This window comes from Megalopta genalis, chromosome 5, assembly GCF_051020955.1.
Source record: "Megalopta genalis isolate 19385.01 chromosome 5, iyMegGena1_principal, whole genome shotgun sequence".
Taxonomy (NCBI): Eukaryota; Metazoa; Arthropoda; class Insecta; order Hymenoptera; family Halictidae; genus Megalopta; species Megalopta genalis.
The window spans coordinates 17,866,054-17,892,007 of record NC_135017.1 but is presented as its reverse complement, the minus strand read 5'-3'; the positions used below and the strand labels follow the sequence as shown (position 1 = coordinate 17,892,007).

Sequence of the window (25,954 nt, the reverse complement as noted above, 5' to 3'; positions counted from 1 at the left end):
GCTGTTGAAAGAACTCTCTGACGTTGTTTGTACCAGGATTGATGGTTTTTGCAACAATGCGATGCGTAACACTTCGCGGATACTTCCTGGGTATGCTAAACACCGAGTCGATATAGTTGTAATTTACTTGTTCCACGTATAAACGTTATTTAATAGAATTTACCAGGAAGATACCACGAATTCGAAAATATCTCCCGAACGAAGTTAAGCTCGATTGATTTCAGTTAATTTCATTGTGGTGTCGAATACAAGACTCTAATTGGCAATCTGTGATAGAAAACAGAGTTTTTGCAAGAATGGCATTTGCATAGATCTGAAAAAGAAGAATGTATACGTTGAAAACAACACTATTCTAATGTTTAAGATGCTAACGATTGTATAAATATGATTAGTAATCTCCTTGGTTTACGATGCACAACATCGACAAAGAATGTTTTCACTCGACGTAATCAATAAATACTTGTAAGTAATTATCTTTGTAACTAAACTTGTACTTTTTACAATAGGAATACATAAATAAATGTAACGCTAAAAAGTTACTTCGTTTATGATCGAGAAATTAGAGTAGACGCAGATTATTGTCATTAAATATACGTCATGTGAATGTTTTATGTACGCGAGTATTCAGCCTCGTTTAAATTTTGGCGCGAGTTATACTCGCGCGCGCATCCCGGAAGAATGGATGTCCACCACAGAGTGTATAGAATAAAGATGTCGGCGGGTTTTGTAAAAATCACATTGAGCAGGTGGTCTTGGTGTAATTATTTGTCAATGGTTCTTATCTGAATCAGATGATTGCCGATGCACCCTAACCTAACTCAAATGATAAGATTTGTCAATTATATGGAAAAAGCAGATCGTTATTCTAATTACTCGGAACCGCTAAAGATTATTAGAAAAGAATGGCAGACCGTTTATAAAGTCATTCGTTTTGTATTGTTTAACTTTGCAACGGGAAACGTAAATAAGTGCAAATATTTCTATAGTTTTGGTGAAATGAAGTGATTTCGTATGGATCCTACATGCAGAACAAAAAATTATGTTGCTTGCCACATATTCATAATATTGCGGATCGTAACGTGAATCTGGTATTTAGTCTTGTTATCTTCTCCAATTTCTTTGTTGTTTTATGCTTATTTCGAACTAATTAATTTGCAAATGAAAACGATGAAAATATGTCGGAGCTTGTCAATGGATTTTGCCTATTTAAATTTATGCTACGTCTTTACGTCATAGACTAATTTTATTAAGTTACACTTAAATGATGATGTTGAAACAAAATTGCAAATAATATACAGTAATAATTTTGTTGCAGCGGAGCTGTGAAAAGAATCGAACTGTCTAATATTTAATTTATTGAAATCATGATGGAGTTGAGTCATAGTTTAACCCTCAATGAGGATGCCCTTAATCAAATCCCAGAGGCCAAACGACCAGTTTTTATATTCGAATGGTTGCGTTTTTTAGATAAGGTTTTAATAGCTGCACAAAAGGTATTGTTATTCTACGTGATCATTTTTTTTTACACAAATTGACTTTCTATAGCTCATGTTTGTTACTATATTTTTCAACAGAGCCATTGTTTAACTAGACATAAATATATCTATATCTGTCTTGTTTTCTAAGATTTGCTTAGAACTAGTTGAAATTTATTTACCAAAATGAATAGCGATGAATGGAAACTTGTTATATATTAAATATATATGACAATAATTTTATACTTTCAGAGTGACATTAAAGGATGTCAGCAGAAACTAGTAGAACAGTTAACTAAACATATGCAGGGGGCTCCTGGTCCCCCTACACGTAGACTCATTGCAAGATGTCTTGCCACACTATTCAGTGTTGGCGATACATTTTTGCTTTTTGATACTGTTAACAAATGCAATGATATTCTCAGAAATAAGGATGATTCCCCAAGTTTTCTCCCAACAAGATTGTAAGCAATTAACTTTTTGTTTAATAGCATTTTTCAAATACAAGGTATACGGAGTTTTCAATTTCTTGCAGAGCTGCTATATGTTGTGTAGGATGTATGTATGAAAAATTAGGAAGAATGATGGGTAGATCATACGAAGAGACTGTGCAAATTCTTATCAAATCTTTGCGTTCTGCAGAATCACAAACACGAATAGAAATCATGCATACTCTTGAAAAGGTAATAATTTTAATTACATAAAATACAACATTAAGTTCACATTTTGTACTAATTTGATAGGTTTGTGCTGGCATGGGATCCGCAATTACAAATGTTCATAAAGAAATATATAAAGTTTCTAGACATTATCTCACAGATAGAGTAATGGCTGTAAGATGTGCTGCTGCTAAGGTACTTTATTTTTATCATCTTCAGTTTTGTAGATATAATTAAATGGATAATAATCATTTAAAATACAAGTAATGTTTACAGTGTTTACTGGAAATGTTGAATCATGCTCCATTTTTATATACCACTGAAATAGAAAGTGTTGCTACTCTCTGTTTCCGAGCATTTGAAGGCTCAAATTATGAAGTGAGGTGTGCTGTGGCTAAACTGTTGGGTAGTTTGGTAGCAATGACCCAACTTTCAACTCCAAAAGGAAAAAATCCTTCAGGTATCTTTAAAAAACATATATTTTAACTTCTCATTAAATATCAACAAGAAGTATTTACGGTAATCGTTTCTGTTTGTTTAGTGACGCAAAACAAAAGCTATAAACAAATTTCCCTCGATGAAGTATTGAATATTTTAATGGCTGGCTTTTTAAGGGGTGGAGTAGGTTTTTTAAAAGGCACTGGTGAAATAATTAAAGGAAATTCTAGTATTAATAGAGAAGTCCGAGTTGGAGTGACACATGTAAGAAAGAATATAAATATAAAAATTATGTTAATTTATATTCTTAGTTATTTGTCTTTTTTTTCTCTGAAATATTAGGCATATGTGGTATTTGTGCAAATGTTGGGAGGATCATGGCTTGAACGTAATGTTGGTGCATTAGTTGCACATGTACTTGATCTTGTAACTAATCCAAAAGCCGCTAGTTCACATGTTGATGCTGTGTATTCTAGAAAATGTGTCAATTTTATACTACATGGTACTATTGGAAAATTATTAGGTGAAGGAGCTCAAGCTGCTGCTTGCAAGGAAATAGCACACATTATTCTGAAGCAAATGAATTCTATTGGTAAGATTGATCACTCCTAGTGCTTCTACATTTTCTCGAATTATATCTTTTCTTCTCGAATTAATCCTTTTTTTCTGATTTTTAGATTTCAGTCCAGAGAATGCTAAGGACTGCAATCAAGAAACATTGTTCAGTCAACACTTATTAGTCTGTGCATTACAAGAAATGGGTAACTTAATCTTGGGCCTGGGCACAACAGCTTGTAATTTGTTGTCTGACCAATCATTGAGTATGTATTTTATTTCACATACTTCACCATCTGATTAATGTTTAGTACTAAATACTTCATATAATATTTTAGATTTAATTGACACAATTATGACTGTCCTGGTTCATCCGTGTCAAGCAGCAAGACTTGCAGCTTCCTGGTGTTTGCGTTGTATTTGTGTAGCCGTTCCGAGTCAAATAACACCTTTAATTGATCGATGTGTAGAAGGAATTGAAAATATGCGAAGCTCACCAGAAGCAATAGCTGGTTACAGCAGTGCCCTGGCTGCAGTTCTCGGTAGTGTTCGTTTATCCCCACTTGGAGTTCCTCATACAAAAGGAAAAGTAAATATATTACATTTAATGATAAAAATGATATTATATATTATTGTTTATTGTTATTTAACGTACTTAATTTCGAATGCAGATAATTTTCAATACCGCTGAAGAGCTTTTAAGGAGTGCAAGTCAGAATAGTCGTCTATCGTTAAATAGGACTCATGCTGGATGGCTTCTAATTGGAGCTATAATGACTCTTGGTTGGTAGTAATTTCAATTTATCAGACGTATGTATATATGAATATAGTATGGTTTATTATTCATAAAAATATAATTTTCATTGCACAGGTACAGCAGTAGTAAAAGGACTATTGCCTAGAATGCTATTACTATGGAGGAACTCCTTTCCTCGTTCCAATAAAGAACTCGAAAGTGAAAAAGCTAGAGGTGATGCATTTACTTGGCAAGTAACTCTAGAAGGCAGAGCTGGCGCTCTATCGGCGATGCACAGTTTTCTATTGCATTGTCCAGAACTTTTAAACGATGATATTACAAGACGTCTTCTGACACCCATTGAATCTGCTTTGGCAATGTTAACAAAGTATATCAACTGCTGTTTCATTCATTTATAGCAAATATTATTTAAATGATTTTATACTAAAAAAAAAAATTTTAGCTTGTCACCTGTATTGAAAAATTATGGACAACAATTGAAAGCTCCAGCTGCTATGGTTCGTTTACGTTTATATGAAACGTTGTTATTATTACCACCACAAACTTTCGAAGGTAAACATAAAAATTAATTCAAAATTTATTTGTCTTAATTATTCGTGCATTACGTTATGAACATGTAATACATTGAGCAGGTTCTTACACGCATCTCTTGAGAATGTTAGTATCAGAATTTACATTGACTGAAAACCCCGGAAATACAACAACTTCATTATTGCGTGCTGTTTGTCATGCTAATGACTCTGTAATCCTTGGCACATGGTTACAAGAAACGGATCACCGTACCATAGAAGATCAAGTAGGTGTTTTAAAGTGTATTCAGAGTAATAGCTTTCCCATTGATTAATTTAAATCATTCAACATCAATGTACTAACTTTACATTACTGGTATTTTTTAACAAAAAAAGTGTAACTAAGTAATTAAGGCAGGTGTAATGCAAAGAGGGAATGTCAACGTGACATATTTTAAGCTTTTTATCATTAATATGTGCCATTTATGATCATGTCTAGATGGAACCTAACAGAAGGGCGGATTTGGAACATGTGAGTAATGTTCTATGAAGCCTTTCACTAGTCTGTAATAGCATTGCCACTCATCTGTGCTCTCTCTCTTTCTCTCTCTCTCTTACACTTATATTTTTTAAAATTTTTATGCTGATCTATAAATATACTAGTGAAATGAGTATTGATATTGAAATCAGCTAATTCAATTTCTTCCTTAATTTCTTAAAACCCTCGTTACTGTCGATATTTATTATGATCACGTAGCTTAATTCCACTTGAACATATTTTACCTCTAATGTACGAGTCACGACGCAAATATGAACGTGTTATGTACTTATTATATTATGTCTTTCATTTATGTTTTTTACATTATATAATTATATTTTTCACAAATTATATGATATTGTGTACAATTTATCTTATCAAACAATATTGCTGTCTTATATTTGACATTTGTTTCAGCTTCAACCAAATAGTGCTGCAGGATCTGGAGCTTTGGAACACAACCCGTGTTGTCTTTACAGGCCAGTACCACAGGTAACTATATAGAAATCTGTTTTGTGTTATGACATATTACGATTATAAACATTTTTAATTTTAATAACATCATCTACAGGGTGAAATAATTCCTGGTCCTCTACCTTTGGGAGTTGCTGTTATTGACTTGTCTGTATCCCTGTTTGGGCAAATTTTCCCACGTGTGGCGAATAAGCATAGATTACAGATGTTAGATCACTTCAGCGAGTGTATAAAACACACAAAGTCTGGTAGACAAGAAGCAATACAGATGAATGTTTTTACGGCTGTGTTGAGTGGATTAAAGGGTCTTAATGAAGCGAAAACTGGATTTGGTCAAGAAGATGTAAAAAAATCTGCCACTAATCTTATAATTGTAAGAGTTCATTTAGTGTCTATTGACTTTAATTAATTAACTGCACCCAAATACTCTGTAGCAATACTGTTCACGTTTGCAGAGTGCTTTAGTGAGCAGTAATTCAATACTGAGATGGGCAGCGGGCGAAGCTGTTGGAAGAATGGCTCAAGTTATATCAGATCCTAAATTTACAGCGGAATTAGCGCAAACGAGTTTTGATCGTTTGAAATCTGCTCGCGATGTTGCGAGTAGAACCGGTCATTCTTTAGCGTTGGGATGCCTCCATAAATATGTCGGAGGGATGGGATCTAGCCAGCATCTCAATACAAGCGTCAGTATTTTACTTGCACTTGCCCAAGATAACTCATCGCCTGTAGTACAAGTAAGATTACGATTATAATTACAATATATTTTTCTACGTGTATATAATATAATAATAACACATAAATCTTCTCAGGTGTGGGCGTTGCACGCTCTTGCACTGATAGCTGACTCTGGTGGACCAATGTTTCGAGGCTATGTGGAACCCACATTGTCCTTGGCATTAACTCTTCTTCTCAATGTTCCTCATTCTTATATTGATGTACATCAGTGTATAGGGAAAGTATTGTCAGCACTTATTACAACAATAGGACCAGAATTACAAGGTTCGAAGCCTTTCCATTAAAGTTGAACATTTTTATCAGACGTTGAATAGGTAAAAATAATAAAGAACCTTGATTTATCGATTTTAATAATTCTCAGGTAATACGTCGACGATTTGTATGGCTCGTTCATCATTTTTGTGCGCTTGTGCTATCATGCAAGATCATCAAGATCCTCTTGTACAAGCGGAAGCTACTGGATGCCTTCAACAATTGCATTTGTTCGCACCGAGACACGTTAACTTGTCTTCTCTCGTTCCTACACTATGTGTAAGAATTATCGTATTCTGTGACATAAACACGACAAATATGGTTAACGGTCATTTCAATATTAAACATTGTTTCTTTTTGTTCTTAGCGAACCTTGTCAAGTAATCATTTACTGTTACGCAAAGCCGCTATATCTTGTCTTCGTCAATTAGCTCAACGTGAAGCAAAAGAAGTATGCGAACACGCAATGACATTGGCTAATGAAAGTCGGGACACTAATATGGTCGAAGGTCTTGTTATAACAGAAACTGGTCTTCCGGGTGTTTTGTTTAGTATGCTAGACACAGAAACCGATAGTAAATTAATTAAGGATATCCATGATACGTTAACCAGCATGTTGCAAATACTGGCTGCGGATAATTTATCGCAATGGTTATCTCTATGCAAAGATGTTCTTACTATAGCATCAGGTATATCTATGAATTCATGTGAATATCTATTTAAACGATCAAGAAATTTTATATATTTTATTTACGTATAGAAACATGTGGCAATGAAGAAACCAATACAATTAATGTTGAGGACAGTGCTACGGATAATGATAATGCAGATGCTGAAGGAGATGACGATCAAGCTGAATTTCATGCAGATGACTCCACAAAACAGCGACCAACTGTCACTCCAAGGTGGCCAACTAGAGTTTTTGCAGCGCAATGTGTTAGACGAATTGTAGCTGCTTGTGTGAATAATAAACAAGCACACTTTGATCTAGCCTTAGCAAAAGAAATGCAACTGTCTAAAGGAAAAAGTATGACTCTTTTAAAAATGCAAATATAATATTATATCATATTTGGCGACATTCTTATACTTACATTAACTCCAAAATAAGGTGACTTCTTGGTACTGCATCTCTCCGACTTGGTACGAATGGCGTTCATGGCAGCGACTAGTGATTGTGATCCTTTGCGACTGGAAGGCTTGAAAACCCTTCAAGAGATTATAGATAAGTTTGCAAAAGTTCCTGAACCAGAATTTCCTGGACACTTGTTACTTGAACAGTTCCAAGCACAAGTAATGAATCTTTTACTAGGATATAAATTATTTATACTTAATTATAGTATCTTACGTTTCTGTTCGACATTTAATTGCTGTAGGTTGGAGCTGCATTGAGACCTGCATTTTCAGCGGAAACAGCATCGCATGTTACAGCTGCAGCATGCCAAGCCTGCAGTGCATGGATTGGAAGCGGAGTGGCAAGAGATCTGAATGATCTTCGCAGAGTGCATCAACTGCTTGTGTCCTCTTTGGAAAAGTTAAGAGAAGGACAAACCCGACCACAACTTTATAATGAAAGCCTGTTAACGTTGGAAAGATTAGCAATACTGAAAGCTTGGGCAGAGGTATAATATAAGCTTTTAGTATAATTTGTTTAAATATTACTACATACCCAATGATTACAATGTTTATATTAATATCTTATTTAGGTGTATGTTGTTGCTATGATACGTGACGGTGCTGCATTAAACAGTAAAGACACATTTAATCAAAATATAAATCATGTCGGTGAAGGAAATGATGAAGACTTTGGAAAGTTTGAATTCCAGACTGAAAGTTTATTGAGTTTAGTACAACCAGAGTTGTTGAGTTTAAGTCAATATTGGCTAGCTGCTCTGAGAGATCATGCTTTGCTTTCTTTACCACCAGGTATAATTACTTCTTAATTCTAAGTGGACAATATGCATCATAATATTAATAATAAATTTCCTGTATTATTAGAGTTTTCTAGTCAGTTGCCACACGATGGCGGTGCTTTTTATACAACAGATACAATGGATTCTGCTCGACCTCATTACGCAGAATCGTGGGCACCGATCCTTCACGCTGCGACACTGTGGTTGAATGCAAAAGGTTTTGGAATAGAGGAAACAACCAGTGAAGTGCAAACTTCGAACGTGGCAAATAATAATAACAACAACAATGATGTGGCTACTAATAAAGCTAACACTAATATTGAACGATTTCATTTATTGTTTGGTAACTATTATTTAAATGATTATGTTACTAATATTCAAATGATAATATTACTGCTATATATATATTGCATATTTATTTAATATTTTAGGTATATGCATGGAAGCACTATGTAGTCCACGATCTTCAGAATCTACACAGAACATAGAAACATGCTTGAACGCCCTGTACACATTATTAGACTCTGCGTGGGCTCGTAAAGTGTTAATTACAGATCGCTCATTACCACTTGAATTATGTAATGTACTTCATAGGTACGATCTTTATTAAGATGTAGACAAACACATGCGAAACAGAATATTTTAATTTGTTCAAATTCTTTATTATAGGATGTTATTAACAAGAGAAAGTTACGTAATTCAGATGATAGTAATGGAGGTTTTAAAACAAGTAATGAAAGCTGCGCAAGAAGATCTTACGGAAAAGAAAAAAAATAAATTGAAAGGTAATTAAACAATTTTCTAATAAGTCCGAAAGTCATAGGCAAAAGCTTTTTTAGTCTTCAACGTTTATAAATGTCTTTGAATCTCCAATTAGAAATTGCACCTTCGCATGAGGAAAGTAATGAAACTCAAGATGTAGATCTATTGGGAGAAGGTGAAGAAAGTGGCGAGCTTATCCCAGGAAAGTCGCTTGTGTTTGCTATTCTCGAAGTGTGTCTGTGCCTTTTGGTACGTCAAATACCAGCGTTAAATCCTAATCCTGGTGGTACAACTGCAATTTTATCTCAAAGGGGATATATGCCATCCGAAGAAAGTGGGAAGCTCATTGCAGCTGCACTTAATATAATGGAATCTCTCCCTACACTTTGTTCTCCTCAAGGTATCTATTTGTAATAACAGAAAGTCTAAACATTTAACTGCGCAAAAGAATTTCATACTTATCTGCGTTATATTTTTTCAGGAGCCATAGCAATTTTGCCGACATTATTATATCTAGCAACTGGAGTAATAAGAGAAACCGCAGTACGTATGGATAATGAGTGTAATAAAACAGGCTCGGACATACCAGTCCATGCAGCTTTGCACTGCATGAAAAACCTTACTACAAATAAATATGCAAAAGATCATAGAAGCCAAGATCAGTGGACAAGCCTTTTACAAAGTGCTCTGGCTAAAATTATTGATCTCGCTAAAACAGGTATGTAAGATTCATAATTATTTGTTTCAAATGTGTGTAATCTATTACAAACGTGTTATAAATCAATATGTTGATAGGAAATGATGAGATGAAAATGGATGAAGTGGCAATGATATTAGGTATTGCGGTTTTCGTTCTTCACGCTTTACCAGAAGTTGTAAGTGCACCGAACCTGCAGTTTCCATGCATCAATCACTTTAGGCATGCATTCCAATCGGAAAATACAATGGTAAGTTATATAATACTTTAAACGAACTTTTTATATGATGCAAATTTATACTTATTGTTAAATGTTTCTAGGTCAGACTAAAATGTGTCCAGACATTGAGAACGATATTTTTGCATCCAGAACGTACAATTAGTACGCCTTATATTCATGCATTAGCTCCTAGATTAGTGGAGTATCTGTACAGTGATAAGAGCAAACAAGTTATAAACGATATCGAATTATCTTTTACCTTGGAATGCGTCAGCACCGTTGAAGCTCTCATAGGACTTGCAGATCTTTCCCATCGTACGTACATAGTGCTTATTAATTTTTCATAATTTTACATATTATTACCTCGATGCGAATAAGAACGATATTGAGATAAATTCTAATAAAAATTATTTTACACGCAATTCAGGAGACCTTTTACAAGGTGTGTAAGAAATAGTAGCGTATTTAGAAACTGATACATTAAAATCTGCTTCAATCTTGACAGCATGTAATTACTCTCCATATATAGTACTAAAAACTAATGTAATCTTTTTTTTTATAAATAATTAGGTATACAGATGTTGACTTTACTTGTGCCAATTCTAATTAATTATTTATTGGAAGGAGATCAACTTCAACAAGCATCTAAATATCAGTTAAGTCTTCATCAACAGAGTTTTCAATGGTTGAATAAAATAGGACCAAAATATCCTCAGGTATAATATTTGCACAATATAAATAATTACCTTTAGCTGAAATTAGTTGAATAAGTTTCGTAATGTATACTTTTATTTCAGGAATTTAAAACACTAATGTCGCAATCCACAGAACTGAAAACGAAATTAGAAAATGCTGTCAGGTCTTCTCATCAACAAGCACAAAGGCATACCCGACCCGTAGATTTAGTGAAACCACAAATTAAGGTCTCCACACCATCTATTAAGCTCAAAACAGATTTTTCAAATTTTAACTGAAGTTTTCTGTAACTTTATTTAACACATTGTGTACCTGTTTAGATATACATGTTCTTGTTGCTGTCAATGAAATTTACTTTTAGTGAGCTCTTGAAGTATTCATGATATATCGAGAGTATAATTAATTATTTATAATTATTTTTAATAATTATCTCATTCGTTTTTATAGAAATATGAAGGACACTATATAAAAACATATAAATATGTTACTACATTTACATAATAAGTAAAATGTAATAATGTATAGTCCATTGTTCTGTAATTAACAGAAATTTTTATACTAGCCGATTTTAATTTAAAAAATTTTATTATATCTAAGTATATTTCTAAAAAAAATTATGCATAAAAAATATTCTTGTGTGCGGTATACAATGTGTTAAGAATAGTGCTAACAATATTGACAAGTACATATTGATGTATGATTATTGTGTTAATACATTAGTTGAGCTCCATCAGTGTTATTCTTAGAGCAGATGTAACTGAGTATTGTGCAAGAAATTCTAATATTTTCGTTGTGAAACTTACATCTCGAAAATTTCATCAAACTAGTTTGTGTGTAGTGCTTATTTATTAATGAATATTAACATTTTACTCAATAAATTAGAATAACGTTAAAATCACAAGGAACGAGCGATATTGCTAAAATTAGTAAATACATTACTAAGCTCTGTTCTTTTATTAGTTGCATTTACATCTTTCTACATTAAGAAAATGATTATTTTCTTAGATTTTTAATTATTTTTTCAAATTGTATAGAGAAGTATTATATAATATTAAAAAAAATTGTATACTAAAATTGTACAATTATATTTATATTTATTTAAAAATGTAGTCTTATACAACCTTGTAGAAACCATCAAATTAAACTATTAATTTGCCTATTTATTTATCTTTTATTCTCTCTACAATACTTGTAACAATAGATTATTATGAGACAGAAAAATAATAGAGACTACATAACGAAATGTTGAAGTGCAAACACATCATATTCCAATTAGTGCAATAAAATATATAAATTATTTTTCATACGTATTAGTAACGTGATTAGATAGTAACCAGTTATTAAACTGAATTTATGGCAACTGAAGTTGCTTAATATTACATGCTTCTTATAATATTTGAATATAATTTTCACATGTATTTAAAAGCTTAATTAGACATTTATAATCTTAAACATCATTGAAATCAATAACAAAGAATGCAATCTATAGTATAACTTATTTAATTATACAACAAAAATACAGACATATTGAACAATGTTGTATACTGTAAACTAAATTATCCAAAAGGAAATATATGTCATAACTATAAAATTCACCTAAATGATGTTAAGAAACTATATAAATATACAATAATGTAATAAAACTGAATTACAGAACTACAATGAATAAAATATGCTACGTGATATTTCTTTCTCCTAATATAATATGAACTGCTAAAATACATGTATTTTCCTTGTTGTTGCATTAAACTTTATGCATGTATCTTACTCAGTCAGTGCCCTACCAGAGAAATAACAGATTTTCATGAATCATATTTCCATAAATCTATCTCAACATTTTAAACATTTAAACGAATTCAAGTAAATGATCATGCGCTGATAGGTTATGTTGTTTTAATATGTCATAATTAATGTCTTTATTTTTAGGTTTAGGCTTGTATTGTGCATTGTGTATATTCTGTCGAACAATTCTGTATACTTGATTTATTTTTGTGTGCCCTAGTTTTGTCATAATTAATGTTTGTTTAATGCATATGCGACGATGGTGGCGCCTCTTTTGGAGAAAATATAAAGCTCCATTCAATGCCCGTACAGCGCTAATTAGTAAATGGCAAAACGCTCAAACTGCTAGCCAAACAGTGGCGCCTCTTGCGGCAAAAACTGGAAGCTTCTTTCGAGGTCCGTACAGCGCCAATTAGTCCGGTGGCAAAACGCTCAAACTGCTAGCCAAACAGTGGCGCCTCTTGCGGCAAAAACTGGAAGCTCCTTTCGGGGTCCGTACAGCACCAATTAGTGCGGTGGCAAAACGCTGAAACTACTAGCCAAAATTACCGACAGCTGATTTTGGCTAACAGTTTGAGCGTTTTGCCACCGGATTAATTGGCGCTGTACGGACCCCGAAAGGAGCTTTCAGTTTTTGCCGCAAGAGGCGCCACTTGTCGCAAATGGCGCGAAATACGAAGTAAGATTTAATGTTAACTTTGTGTTTATAGGATCTTAACTTGTGGAATATTTTAAAGGCAACTGTTGACTGCTTATGTCACTCCATAATTATCACTTCCTGAAATCACTTGAATGACTTGCATTATCGTGTAATGATGGACAATTAGTAAAAAAGTGGGAGTGGGGAACAGAGAAAAGGATATATAAAGGAAATTACTTACAAGAAAAGCTAGTTTATTACACGTATCTATGTCTGTATTTAATCGTCACGGCCGGCTTCTTCGATAAGTTATCTCTTTCAGGAATATACACATATGTCCATGTAAATATGATTGGATTTTTTGTCAACACAATAAAATACTAATGATAAAATATATTTTTTCAGATTATTAGGAGCTATAAAACTTCATCGGTCAGTTGAAACTGTTGCTAAATCATTTTACGGAGTTTACGGAGCACATTTCAGCACAATGGTTAAGGCGAAAAAGTATGTGTTGGTGAAACATTTCCAAGGGGAACCAAAACCTACTGATCTACAATTAGTGGAGGAAGAACTGCCTCCTATCAAAAATGAGGGTAAGTAATGTATTCTTCACATATATCGTAATACTCAACATTTATAAAAATTAAAGATTACATACAAGGTGTCCCTGAAAGGTATGTAGAAGCGGGCACCAGATGATTCCTCATAAAAATCATGAAAATAATGTGAAATAAGATTTTTGGTTTGAGACTTAGTTTTCGAGAAAATCAAGTTTGAAAATTGGATTTATAAATACGCTCTGGCGGCTATAGGCGTGTACGTCACTTGACGAATCACATCTTAATCGCAATTGTGTATATACAAAGAGAATTTTTAAACAGAGTTTTCTCGAAAACTAGGTCCCAAACAAAAAAATGTTATTCTATATTTTGTTCATCTTCTTTTTATGAGGAATCACCTGTTGCCCACTGGTACATATCTTTCAGGGACACCATGTTTATTGTTATCTTATCTCTACTATCGATTATGTAAAAAGTAATTAAGATGTTTCAAGTATGATGTAATTAAATAATTAAGATGTTTAAAGTTTTCAATGTAAATTGCGGGAAAATATGCAGATGACACTAACTATTTGTAATACATCGATTTTATTGAAATTTTTCATTAATCTCGATTTTCGCGTGTAAATTTCATTAAAACCATCATATTACATTTAGACGAAATCCCATGTTAGTTTAACGTTTAAAGCATGAATAATGTAACATGCAACTTTCATTGTTCTCTCCTTGCTTATTTCACAGAGATTTCTAAACATGTTTCTTAATGTTAAATTATGTTCTTTAGAATTCCTGGTTCAGGCAGAATTCCTTTCGGTGGATCCTTATATGCGACCATACACTCTTAGATATCCAACTGGGATTACAATGATTGGTACACAAGTGGCTAAAATATTAGAATCTAAGAATTCAGAGTATCCAGTGGGAAAAAGAGTTGTTGGTTATTTTGGGTGGAGAACGCACACAATTGTTAATTCAAAGAACTTCAGTGACACAGACATACTGAATCAGAAGCCGCTTCTTTTGCCAGATATTGGAAATCTTTCACCTTCCCTATGTTTAGGAGCTTTGGGAATGCCAGGGTACACACGACTTATAATAATCTTTTACTACGTTTATAAATAATAGTCAGTGCACTTGAAATTTTAATCTTCTTGTTTCAGAAATACAGCATATTTTGGCTTTATAGATATCTGTGCGCCGAAAAAAGGTGAAACACTTGTTGTAAGCGGTGCTGCAGGAGCTGTTGGTTCTCACGTTGGTCAAATAGGAAAAAATGTTCTTGGGATGAACGTTATTGGCATTGCTGGTTCTGATGAAAAATGTAAATGGTTGGTTGATGAGCTTGGCTTTGACCATGCCATTAACTACAAAACTGAGAATGTTAAAACTGCATTGAAAAAAGTAGCACCAAAAGGAGTCGATTGTTACTTTGACAATGTAAGATTAAAGGATATATTTAAAAAAATTAATAAATTAATTTGTTATATAATTCTGGCTGCATAAAATATTTGATTCTCATCAGGTGGGAGGAGATATTTCCAGTACAGTGATTTATCAGATGAACACTTTTGGCCGTGTTTCCGTATGCGGAAGTATTTCTTCATACAATGAAGATCCTGCATCTCTGCCTAAAACGGTTGTACTTCAGCCGGCTCTTGTATTCAACCAGTTAAAATTAGAAGGCTTCATTGCAACTCGTTGGACCAATCGTTGGATGGAAGGAATATATAAAAATCTTCAATGGATACAGGAAGGAAAAGTTAAAACTCGCGAAACTGTTACCAAAGGTTTCGAAAATATGTTTGAAGCATTTAGTGGCATGTTAAAGGGTACAAATACCGGTAAAGCTATTGTACAAGTTTAAAGAAAATATTTTTGCAAAAGAACTTGTTTTGATCTTATTGTATTTATCCAAAACTTACCCGAAACTCAGATCTACAAACTTCAATGCTCGTTTACGACTGTTCTCGCCCAAGTAATCAACTGTTCTTTTTAGTATAATTGCTTAATATAATTACATTACTGCCATTACATTATATAAATAAATCGTCAGGCCAACTAGAAAAGAATATCAAATTGGTGTAAATATTATAACTGCAATACGTGCTTCTGAAGTACGTGAAGTATTTGTGTACATATTTATATGAAAATAACCAAAGTAATTTTGGATATTTGTCTGCGTTCGAGGTTCAAATAATAAAATATTTCATACATTCGTTACACGAATATTGTGTATAAGTCATTTCAATAAAAATTAGTTGAGAAAAAGGATTTAGAAGACTTCGCTACACATTTATACCGTTTTATTTATTTATGATTCAATTTTGGCAGTGTAATTTATTTCATACTTCGTTACTACTTTAATACAAAATATTTACAATTGCTTGAGAGTCGGTGACTTTTAATCAAGGCTGATGGCACTGTTTGTACCTGTTACCTTTAATAATCTATCAGAACTTTTTGATAGACGTAACCTTTCTTCTGGTTTTAAGATTTCTGCTATTAGCTTCTCATCGCTACGTCGTTCGGAATTCCTCAAAACTTCTTGCACTTTATTGCATTGCTGTGTTTTGCAAGAATCGCCTCCTGCCTCTTCGGTAACAACATCCAATTGGGTTACTTCGATCTCAGAAAAAGTTAGTCTTCCATTGATTTTTGTTTCTGAAGGCACAAGGAGCTTCGGTTCAGGTGCCGTAGGAATAGGCGATTCCGACAATTTTTCCTCTTTACTGTTTTTTAATTTCAGAATATTGGATGGTTCTACGTACAGCTACATTATAAAATTATTATTATAGAAATTTCTTTATCACGTTGTACAAATAAAATAAAATATTAATAAACTCACTGCATCAAATGTAGTATCTAGAAACAATTCCTGTAAAAATCGTCGTGCTGGCATTCTGTAAGTACCGCTACCTAAACGAGTTGCTACGTCCGAGAACAGACAAGTATCCTATACAACATTAATAATACTGATATAGTATAATGAGATTTCATATTTGTTCCAGTATATTAATCTCTACACGTACTTGAAATGTTTCTGAATGCAGTTGCCGTAGTCTAAGCAGGGTCTGTTGACTGTGTCTGTACCATAGAGGATTCGCTAACCGCTGTGCGTGTCTAAGTATTATCCTAGATGATGAAAGTCGTATATTATCCAAATTAATCTTTAAGTATCGTTTAAATCTTCAAGATATATAAATATATTATTAGGGAATTTATATTTTATCTCTCTAAAGATTCCATGAAAGATATGATTGCGCCCTCTAGAAATTAGAACGGTACTACTGGGAACTATATAACCTAACCAACAGCTTAAATTTCTTATTGGCATATTTTTGTCACGTTTTTTTTTTTTTTTATTATAACTGCTAATATAGTCTAGATTTCTGTTTTCGGAAAACAGACCGTATCACCACTGAAATCTTACTCTACCCATTGTATCACATAAATGTTAGATTTGGAAGATATACTTACACTTTGTATAAGTATAACAAAATAATTCTACCTTTGCAATTTAGCATCTTGATCCGAAATCGAATCTTTGTGGTTATTCTTGCCAAGGCAGCATACCAAACATATACGACAATGGTCCGCGTCTGCGTCGTACTCTGAACAGGATTCTTCATCTACCTCAGTCGTTTCTATATCGGATTTAGGTATGTCGTCGGTTATAGACAAAATCGACGGCTGTGGTAGTTCCGGAAATATAGTTATAAGTCTCCTTGGAAGAGCAATACCCATGTAAAATAAATTATCGTTATTATCTTCAGGGGGTGGAGGAGTTGGAGTGTACACGTGTTCCGCAATCCAGCTGCGAGACGAATCGAATTCTAATAAACTTTGCAACGAAAGACGACCATCTAAACTGTACATCTGAAAAGAGATATCAGGTAACTTATTGATATAACGTTATTCCTTCAATGTGATATATTCCATGAATTGTATTGCTTGCCTCTAAACTACTTTGAGAATAACTTGGTCGACGATGACGCTGCATGCTACGGAGTTTTGCGTATCCCTCGGCATCTTGTTGGCTCAATCTTTGAATACTGGAAACAGGACTTGGCGTTTCACCTCTTTCCCTATAAAAAAAAAATATATATATATTTTTTTATATATATATTGTTAAATAGTAGAACTAGCATGCTAGTTAACAGAAAATTCTCGTATCCTAAAACAAAGCTTACGGTAGAGCAAATCGCCTTGCTTCGAGATCTGTAGCTGCACTTTCAGATCGATTCCTAGTTCTTCGTGCCACTGGTTCAGGTAATTCTGGTTTGCCATCGCTAAGACTTCTATGATGCCGCTGTATCGGAATAGGACTCGGGGCTGGATATTTGCTTGTAGGAGGCACAACAGGCCAGTGATCACCGCGTCTGTGTCGAACGCACGGCCAGTCAAAGGAGGACAAAGCATCAGCGCCCGCACGAGTAGTTCCGATAAGGCTAAGAGCGTACATAGCTGTCGCTCGTATCGCATAATATAAACAGGTTTCTGCAATGGATGTTATCAATTCTATAGTTCCCAAATGATTTAATTGTTCCACACCTGCAACTGATGTTCCTACATGACCGAGCACCCACAACGCAGACTTCACTCTCAAAATCTTCTTATTTAAACTGACATTTTGCTCGTCACGAGATTTAGTTTCCAGTCTCCAACTCCTTTCGGTAGCGTTACGCCTCGAATCGTCCAAACTTGTTTTACGACGCACTTCCACCACAGGATCAACTTTTTGAGGACTGCACACGTCCGTCGTTTCTGCTACTTCAGAATCCATTATTGTTTCCAATCGATTCGATTCTACCGTCTCATCCGTACTAGATTCTTCAGACATGACGCAAACGTCGTCGCTGACGGAACAATTGGCTTTGGTGCATCTTGAGTTCGATTCTGAATCTGTACTACCGACTTCCATCCGGAATCGTTGAACAACTCGAACGAAACGTTGTATTACATTTCGTCGTAAAAGCAGTTGCATGCCTAGATCATGTTGTGCCAATTGTCCTACTAAGTGTGGCAGGATGAAAATATCATGAGGCACCATGGGAACATTGGTCGTTCTTCTGTGATAACTTCCGGTCTCATCTCTTTGACGGCGCGTTAAACAGTCGTGTATTTCTCCTTCTATTAAGCCAACATATCTCTCTGCAAAACCACCAGGACATATCCATTTTTCTAATTCTTCGGTGGGCGAGGTGAGCGATGTGAAGCCATGATGAAGAGAGTAAAGACGAATTTTCAACAAGTAACCTTTGTCACCTAACTCTTCAAGCCATTTACTCCAATCTCGAGATTGACCTTCTTGTTGCAATAGAGCTTCTAAATATTCTGGCTCTTCGCAAGCTTCGTGTAATGCCTCTAAAGCAGTTAATGCTACAGTTTTACTGGAGTCGGACAATCTAGTTGTTAGTAATGTTATTGCCCACTTATAGGCATCAGACATTCTGGCTCTGAGTATCAATCTAAGGAACTGTGTAGCATATAGTCTTGTACCTTCTGATGTTGCTCCAGTAATAATCTTAGTCATTACTTTCCTATTAGGTCCGTCTCTGGAATAATCTAAACTTGAAACTATAAGTTTAACATAACAGTCATGATTAGTAGCTAAAGCTAAGTCTTGCAACTTCTCTAATAAATTAAATCCATTTAGAATTACAGTCCCTTTTGCTGATTGACTTAATTGCCCAAGAAATAAAAAATACTTCTGACAACAAGTGGTAGACATATGTCGAGGTGAAAATAGACACTCGTGAGCAGATTGAGCTGTCCGTAAACAGGCAATTTGCTCGGCTATATCTCCGATTAATTCGCTCAATAATTTCGAACCTTCCGGTTCGTGTAGCTCTAATAAACAGTTCAATAAATCACAACCAGCTAATGTTGCTTCTCGTGCTAAATTGGCATTTGTTGCTAGCTCTATCCTACTATATCCATTAGAACACGGTTTAAAGTAACGTACAAGTCTCTTCATGAACAGTCTGTGATCGGAATCATGAAGAGTTCGTATTATGTCTTCTCGTGAACGTAATATAGATCGCACCACCGGCCAGTTCCATGCAAGAGCATCTTTCGAACTGAGTACTTGAGCATCCTTTAAAAGAGGCGTAGTTGGTGATTCTCTGCGTAGCCAATGTCTACTGGAAGTTCGTTGACGTCTTGGTAAGGTTGGTCTCAACCATGTACCAGCTTGTAGGATTTTGTCAAGAAACAAACTAGCTGGTGCCGGTCTTCGACGCATCATAGTGTGCATTCGTTCCAAAATAGTTACAGCTGCTAATGCTTGATGCTTTCCAGTACTCGCATGTTCTAATAAATTCGGTAACGGCGGCGTGAGATCACATACTTCGGGTGGCAGTAAAGAATGTGCGAGGTGCAATAACGCACCTAAAAGAACAGCAGCACGTACAGAAATAAATGTATCAGTGGAGACAATAGTCTCTGCAAGAGCATGATGTAAGCCACATTCCAGTAGAGCGTAGACCAATAAGGCTAAATGAATTTCTGTTATGTTTGGACAACGTGATGATAAAGGTGGTAAAATATATTTTCCCTCGGCAGCGACGAAACCTTCTGATAATTTCCACGAATCACGTGTTCTGCTGGGATCTACCGCAGCAAGAGCAACATCGGGTTCGTCCGTCCATGTCGGTAATGGTAGATCCAACAATTCATAAAGTAGTTCTAATACAGCACCTCTTACTTCGAGTTGTTCGACGTACAATATATCTGCTATAGCTTTCAGACCAGAGTTATCGTCTGGGCGACAGAAATGTAGAACACCGGAGTAAGATCTTAATATACTTAATAATGCTAATTTACTTGCTGCAAATCTTTCTCGTTCTTCTTTTGTTCCATCTATACTCAATGAATGTAACTCGCAATAAGGAGCTGCGAAACATAGAAGAGAAACGCTGTTTCTAGTTTCTGGAGTATTTAATAATTTTAATAGAACTCCTACAACTGATTCAATTATAGCAGGACTTTGCCCAGTCATGGCAGCTCTTCCAAGAGCACCGATTCCTCCGCAACTGATTAATAAATTTGAATTTAAAACTCCCAACTCGCACAGAGTTGCCAAGAATGCTCGAAATGCTCCATCTTTCTCTTCAATTCCTCCATTTATCAGGCTGATTAAAGATCTTGCTAAAATAGGACTAAAATGTTTTGGAGCTAATACTAGAATTCGTCTAACCAGTCTAAGAGCCTGTAGCCCCTCCATTTCGTTTCGTAAATTAACATCCATGCTACGAGCCACAAAATATGGATATTGCAATTTGTTAATTGCAATAACATCTTGTTCTTTCTTGAGCATATATCGAACTGCTCGCAATGCGGCAGCACGAACTTGTGTCGCTTCATGGACAAGACCCACGCGTAGACTATAAAATTAATATACAATATATTAATAGTTTATAACAATCTTATATTATATGTAATTAATACTCTTGTTACCAGCAGAAAACATCATCGATAGAATATCCATAATCCGGCGAATCATTTTCACTGATCAGTTTAACAATTGCATTGAGATATGCTAATTTCTTTATGCTTGGTATATTGTTACGTTGACAGAGATTGGTCAAAACTTCTTTCACATTCTCCTTTAGTCCTATAAAGTAAATTCATTTCTTATCGTTATTAAAATCTATTTGTATAAACTATACGGACGCATGTAAAAACGATTTTGATTATTGCAAAACTTAAAAACATTGACAGAAAGAAAATGATTTTTAATACTCCTTGAATGGTCAAATTTAATTTTTAAATTATGCATTTTACTATTTTTCAACGAAAATGACTATTCCATTAGAAGATGCTAGTGATAGATAAATACACATGCGTAATAATAAGATTGCCTATGCGAGATGCCTTATCAGACTATTATGGATAGAAAGTTGCAGGCGACAGGTTAAGTTACTAACCTCTTGACAGATCAAGTTGCACGCAGCTGTCTTCATTGTTTGGACGGCCTATAAAAAGAGCACACGAATAGAAAACAAGCGTATCTTTGATATCAAGAATTTGACAACCGATATTTAACGTACGATGGCTCATACGAAGGTTTCTACCCCAAATCTTCCAATTATGAAATGCCATTTCTTTACCGGCTGCTACCCACGATCACAGTCAACACTTTTTGTCCGATTGTTATTAAGGGTTTTTTGCGTGGTATATGACATTCTCATTGTTAACCCGAACCCCGAAACACTATAAATGCACTACTGATAAATCAAGTGTAACACAAGTAAAGCGTTATATGAGAACGTTGCACACAACGTACCGCACTCTTCGGGAAAATTGTAGGTACCTGAGAAAGTTGCAAGAGTCACGATAAACACGTGATCGAAGGTTGAGTGCGCTTTCTGTATCTAATTTTGCGTGAAAACTTTCGAACCGTTACCCTTCCTATTTAAATCTTTGTATCATGTATGCATGTACAATGTAGTAAACTAGACAAAAAACTTGAAACATCAAATGCGTTTCCAAAGATTACAACGTATGTTTCCTAGAGCAAATACACACAACATCGCACGCTGACACAAACTCCACAGGTTCGAAACATTTGATTTGAAAGGATTCAAATTATGTTATTATGCACTAAACTCCGCTTCGCCGTTATATCTTGTACCTCATAACATAACACAGTTTAAGGTATATACGTCGATCGACTTAAAATTCACTACTTTTTGTATGACATTGCATTTTTAAAAATCGTAGTACACGTTCCTTTAAAATGAAATGAAATACATTAACCTTTAAACTTGCGTTTTATCCTGATTAACATTTCATTTTTTGTTGTAAAAATGATTATATATTTTGTGGTTAATACGTTCCTTTAAATGCACGTTCGTTTCATTCGCGCCATAACCTAACCAATTATTTATTGTACATATATCGGACAATTGTATTTCGTTCTCCTAATCGAAATATACATGTTGCAAGCAATGTTTACGATGTATAGTTGGTTATATAAAAGCACACTTTTATCAAATATAATAACAAAGACGGATTTGTGTAGAATTTCGCATATCATTATACATACATTCTATTTGCTCTATATAAATACATACGATGCATTTTGTATGTATTAGTTATACAGATTGTCCTTGTGCAGAAATAATAAAATACATTATACATACATATATCTCATTTTAATAATCTGGGAATCGGTAGAAATGCGAATTCTGTCTTACACCACGATTATTAATGATAAATTGTATGTACAATTTAGCAAATTATGTTTCTCTACTAAAATTGATTAAAATTGACCATACTGTTGTTACGTTTTGGAAATGTAAGAATACGTATTGTATAGAAGAATTAACAATTAATAAGATAATTTATAAATTGAATGCATACAGTCCGTACGTACATGTGTACATTCGTATGTATTCATATATGTATATATAATATGTGCGTGCGTGTTTGTACATATGTACAGTAATCTCTCAATTCAAGAACCATACCCGGGGGTAACGAGGTTCTTGAATTGAGAGAATGCAGCGAATTGCTGTGCCCTCATTGGCTGGTGATTTGCAGTTAAACAGTGCTGCCCTCATAGCCAACGACAAAGAGAAGACAAATGATTCGTGCCGCTTCTCTCGTAAGAAGCAATGGAACATTCGGCACGAATTTTCTGCTGCTTTCAAACAGCCTAAAAGCACCAATTTCGAGCAGCGGCAAAACGCTCAAACTGTTCGCCAAGCAACAGTTCCCTGCAATTCGCCGCGCGGTAACTGTGGGTACGCCCGTATAAGCGGCACTCAACGTCACCTTCATTCTAGTTACTAACAGTTGCTAACAGTTGCTAAGCAAAACGTTGGTTATGTCAAGGTTATGTCAAGGTTATGTCAAGTCTGTTGAGATTCTAAAAAGTAGTCTAATAGCAATCTCCCGAGAGTACAGACGTACAGACTCATAGTCTAATATCAATCTCTCAAGAGCATAGACGTACAAACATAGTTTTCATAGAGTTTTCAATGGTAAAAGAGAGTTTGCGGGGTTTTGTATAAATAAACTAATTGATCTCAGAGAGAGAGAGTGAGATAGGATGAAAGAGGAAAGGAGTAAGAGTATTCGGTATTAGTATTAACTAATCAAGTTTATATATATATATATATATATGTATATGTTTCTTTTTAAATTTGTATGTACATACATGCATTGAATTGTTTAATAAAGCCAGCGCCAGAAATGCATATTAATACCATCTAGTGGTAGGAATTTAATACTGTTTTAAATCTGTAACAACACTCTATGCATTATATACTTTATGGTGGAGGTCTATTGTTGTACAAATACATTAGTGTGGTCAGGGCTGTCATATGTATGTACATTGATGTGCGTGAATGGACTGAAAACAAATGTGTTGCAGTCACTATTCATAACCACAGTTGTAATCGGAGTATGATTTTTAAATATTTTTAAACACCGTATTATAGATTTTTTGGTAAGGATAAGCGAACATAATTTAATTGTCATTACTATTTATTGCATTGCACACACATTAATATTAGATAATTTAAAATTATCTACACAGTAATTGTAGTCATTGATTTGATGTGTTATTATGGCACCAAAAGTAAAATTATTTATTTAACATCTAATTTGTTGTATTGCTACGGTTTCATGTAGCCAAAAATCTTGTATCTGGCAGAAGTTTGTTAACATGGCCAGTACCTCTTCAGAGCAAAATAATATCGCACAAAAAACATGGGAAATGTCAAATAATATTGAAATGATCAGCACTGTTGATGAAATTTATAGATATGATCGGAAAGAGCAACAGGACATATTGGCTGCAAAGCCTTGGGAAAAGGAGTATGTTCCTTTCATATATCAATAGAATAATATTATTTACTACTTATTACTTATTAGATTTTTCAATATATATATATATATATATATTAATTTTACAGCCCACACTTCTTTAAAGATATAAAAATTTCTGCGTTGGCATTATTAAAAATGGTTATGCATGCTCGTTCTGGTGGCACTTTGGAAGTGATGGGTCTTCTTCTTGGAAAAGTAGCAGCAAATACAATGATTGTTATGGATTCTTTTGCATTACCTGTGGAAGGAACAGAAACAAGAGTTAATGCTCAAGCCCAAGCTTATGAATATATGTCCGCTTATGTAGAAGCTGCTAAGCAGGTGATTTTGATATTTCAGAAAATATTGAAAGTATTATTTTAAAAGAATATCAAATTTGAGAATCCATTCCTTTTGTATACAATATCTGTGCAACATTTGAGGTTCATTGAATCGAATGGTTTTAAAGTTCTATCCGATTTTTATTCTGGCTGTATGGTAAAATTAATGTTTATAATTTGTATCTGCAAGTTATGTTTATATTTTGCTATTGAAAGGTTGGAAGACAAGAGAATGCAATTGGATGGTATCATAGTCATCCTGGATATGGTTGTTGGTTATCAGGTATCGATGTATCTACTCAGATGCTCAATCAAAATTTTCAAGAACCTTTTGTTGCTATTGTTATCGATCCTGTGAGGACAATATCTGCTGGAAAAGTTTGTTTGGGTGCATTTCGAACTTATCCAAAGGTAATATATTTGATATAGACGGATAAAAAAATCTTGTGAAAAGCAATAAGAAATTTAATGAATTATCTGATTCTTTTATAGGGATATAAGCCAGCAAATGAAGAACCATCGGAATATCAAACAATTCCATTAAACAAAATCGAAGATTTTGGAGTTCATTGCAAACAATATTATTCATTAGAAGTGTCTTACTTTAAATCATCATTAGATAGGCGATTATTAGATTCTTTGTGGAATAAATATTGGGTGAACACATTAAGTTCTTCCAGCCTTTTAACAAATGCGGACTACACAACGGGACAAATATTTGATTTATCGGACAAATTAGAACAGTCAGAAGTTGCACTTGGAAGAGGATTTATTTTAGGTGGAACGGATCCCCATGATCGATGTTCGGTAGAAAAACTAATTAAAGCAACAAGAGACAGTTGTAAGACAACAATTGAAATTATCCATGGTTTAATGGCACAAATAATTAAAGACAGATTATTCAATCAAGTTGGTTGTAAGAATACTGCTGATGTTCAACAGCAACAACAGTGAATTCTATGTATAAAGTATAAATATCATTAAAAAAAGTTATTGTAATAATATGTGCGACATGTAATTAATGTACGGAAAATTTGTAATAACAACGAAATACGCGTAAGCGCTTCATTTGTATTTCTTTTTTATTACAAGTGTTACTTTCTTCGTAGTAATATACAGTTTAATAAAAA

At 34.2% G+C, this 25,954-nt stretch overlaps 4 protein-coding genes across 11 annotated transcripts; 3 read left to right on the top strand and 1 right to left on the bottom strand.

Annotated features, from left to right (window-relative positions):
* The first annotated feature begins 788 nt into the window (after positions 1–788).
* Positions 789–12,365, top strand: LOC117227608 (HEAT repeat-containing protein 5B). 3 transcript variants are annotated; one of them, XM_033483006.2, is made up of 35 exons: positions 789–1,088; positions 1,316–1,493; positions 1,728–1,939; positions 2,011–2,158; positions 2,219–2,329; positions 2,411–2,594; positions 2,676–2,836; positions 2,915–3,164; positions 3,250–3,393; positions 3,466–3,716; positions 3,799–3,910; positions 3,999–4,251; positions 4,327–4,436; positions 4,517–4,680; positions 4,893–4,925; positions 5,349–5,423; positions 5,503–5,778; positions 5,861–6,142; positions 6,218–6,407; positions 6,505–6,674; positions 6,763–7,084; positions 7,156–7,422; positions 7,504–7,685; positions 7,769–8,014; positions 8,099–8,318; positions 8,391–8,648; positions 8,737–8,899; positions 8,975–9,090; positions 9,183–9,467; positions 9,549–9,785; positions 9,863–10,014; positions 10,086–10,299; positions 10,412–10,426; positions 10,555–10,700; positions 10,782–12,365. In XM_033483006.2, the coding sequence occupies exons 2-35, from the start codon at positions 1,365–1,367 to the stop codon at positions 10,956–10,958; spliced, it is 6,255 nt and encodes a 2,084-aa protein (XP_033338897.1). In that variant the 5' UTR covers positions 789–1,088; positions 1,316–1,364; the 3' UTR covers positions 10,959–12,365. The 3 variants fall into 3 exon arrangements, with proteins under 3 accessions (XP_033338897.1, XP_033338899.1, XP_033338898.1); XM_033483008.2 differs by lacking the exon at positions 4,893–4,925; XM_033483007.2 differs by lacking the exon at positions 10,412–10,426.
* A 919-nt stretch (positions 12,366–13,284) lies between these two features.
* LOC117227395 (prostaglandin reductase 1) lies at positions 13,285–15,551 on the top strand. The gene is made up of 5 exons (XM_033482581.2): positions 13,285–13,444; positions 13,508–13,698; positions 14,450–14,744; positions 14,826–15,102; positions 15,188–15,551. The coding sequence occupies exons 1-5, from the start codon at positions 13,437–13,439 to the stop codon at positions 15,527–15,529; spliced, it is 1,113 nt and encodes a 370-aa protein (XP_033338472.2). The 5' UTR covers positions 13,285–13,436; the 3' UTR covers positions 15,530–15,551.
* Position 15,552: 1 nt separating this feature from the next.
* On the bottom strand, positions 15,553–22,854 carry rictor (rapamycin-insensitive companion of Tor). 5 transcript variants are annotated; one of them, XM_033482578.2, is made up of 10 exons: positions 21,717–22,853; positions 21,594–21,641; positions 21,124–21,280; positions 17,856–21,050; positions 17,621–17,750; positions 17,174–17,541; positions 16,695–16,797; positions 16,511–16,618; positions 16,103–16,435; positions 15,553–15,723 (listed from the first exon to the last, which is right to left on the bottom strand). In XM_033482578.2, the coding sequence occupies exons 1-10, from the start codon at positions 21,766–21,768 to the stop codon at positions 15,715–15,717; spliced, it is 4,503 nt and encodes a 1,500-aa protein (XP_033338469.2). In that variant the 5' UTR covers positions 21,769–22,853; the 3' UTR covers positions 15,553–15,714. The 5 variants fall into 5 exon arrangements, with proteins under 5 accessions (XP_033338469.2, XP_033338471.2, XP_033338468.2 ...); XM_033482580.2 differs by lacking the exon at positions 15,553–15,723 and having other exon boundaries at positions 15,952–16,435; positions 17,856–18,162; positions 18,217–21,050; positions 21,717–22,854; XM_033482577.2 differs by lacking the exon at positions 15,553–15,723 and having other exon boundaries at positions 15,952–16,435; positions 21,717–21,879; positions 21,953–22,852.
* Positions 22,855–23,581: 727 nt separating this feature from the next.
* Positions 23,582–25,892, top strand: LOC117228254 (COP9 signalosome complex subunit 5-like). 2 transcript variants are annotated; one of them, XM_076522294.1, is made up of 5 exons: positions 23,582–23,751; positions 24,307–24,492; positions 24,591–24,825; positions 25,041–25,235; positions 25,317–25,892. In XM_076522294.1, the coding sequence occupies exons 1-5, from the start codon at positions 23,723–23,725 to the stop codon at positions 25,776–25,778; spliced, it is 1,107 nt and encodes a 368-aa protein (XP_076378409.1). In that variant the 5' UTR covers positions 23,582–23,722; the 3' UTR covers positions 25,779–25,892. The 2 variants fall into 2 exon arrangements, with proteins under 2 accessions (XP_076378409.1, XP_076378410.1); XM_076522295.1 differs by lacking the exon at positions 23,582–23,751 and adding an exon at positions 23,873–24,121.
* Positions 25,893–25,954: the final 62 nt, after the last annotated feature.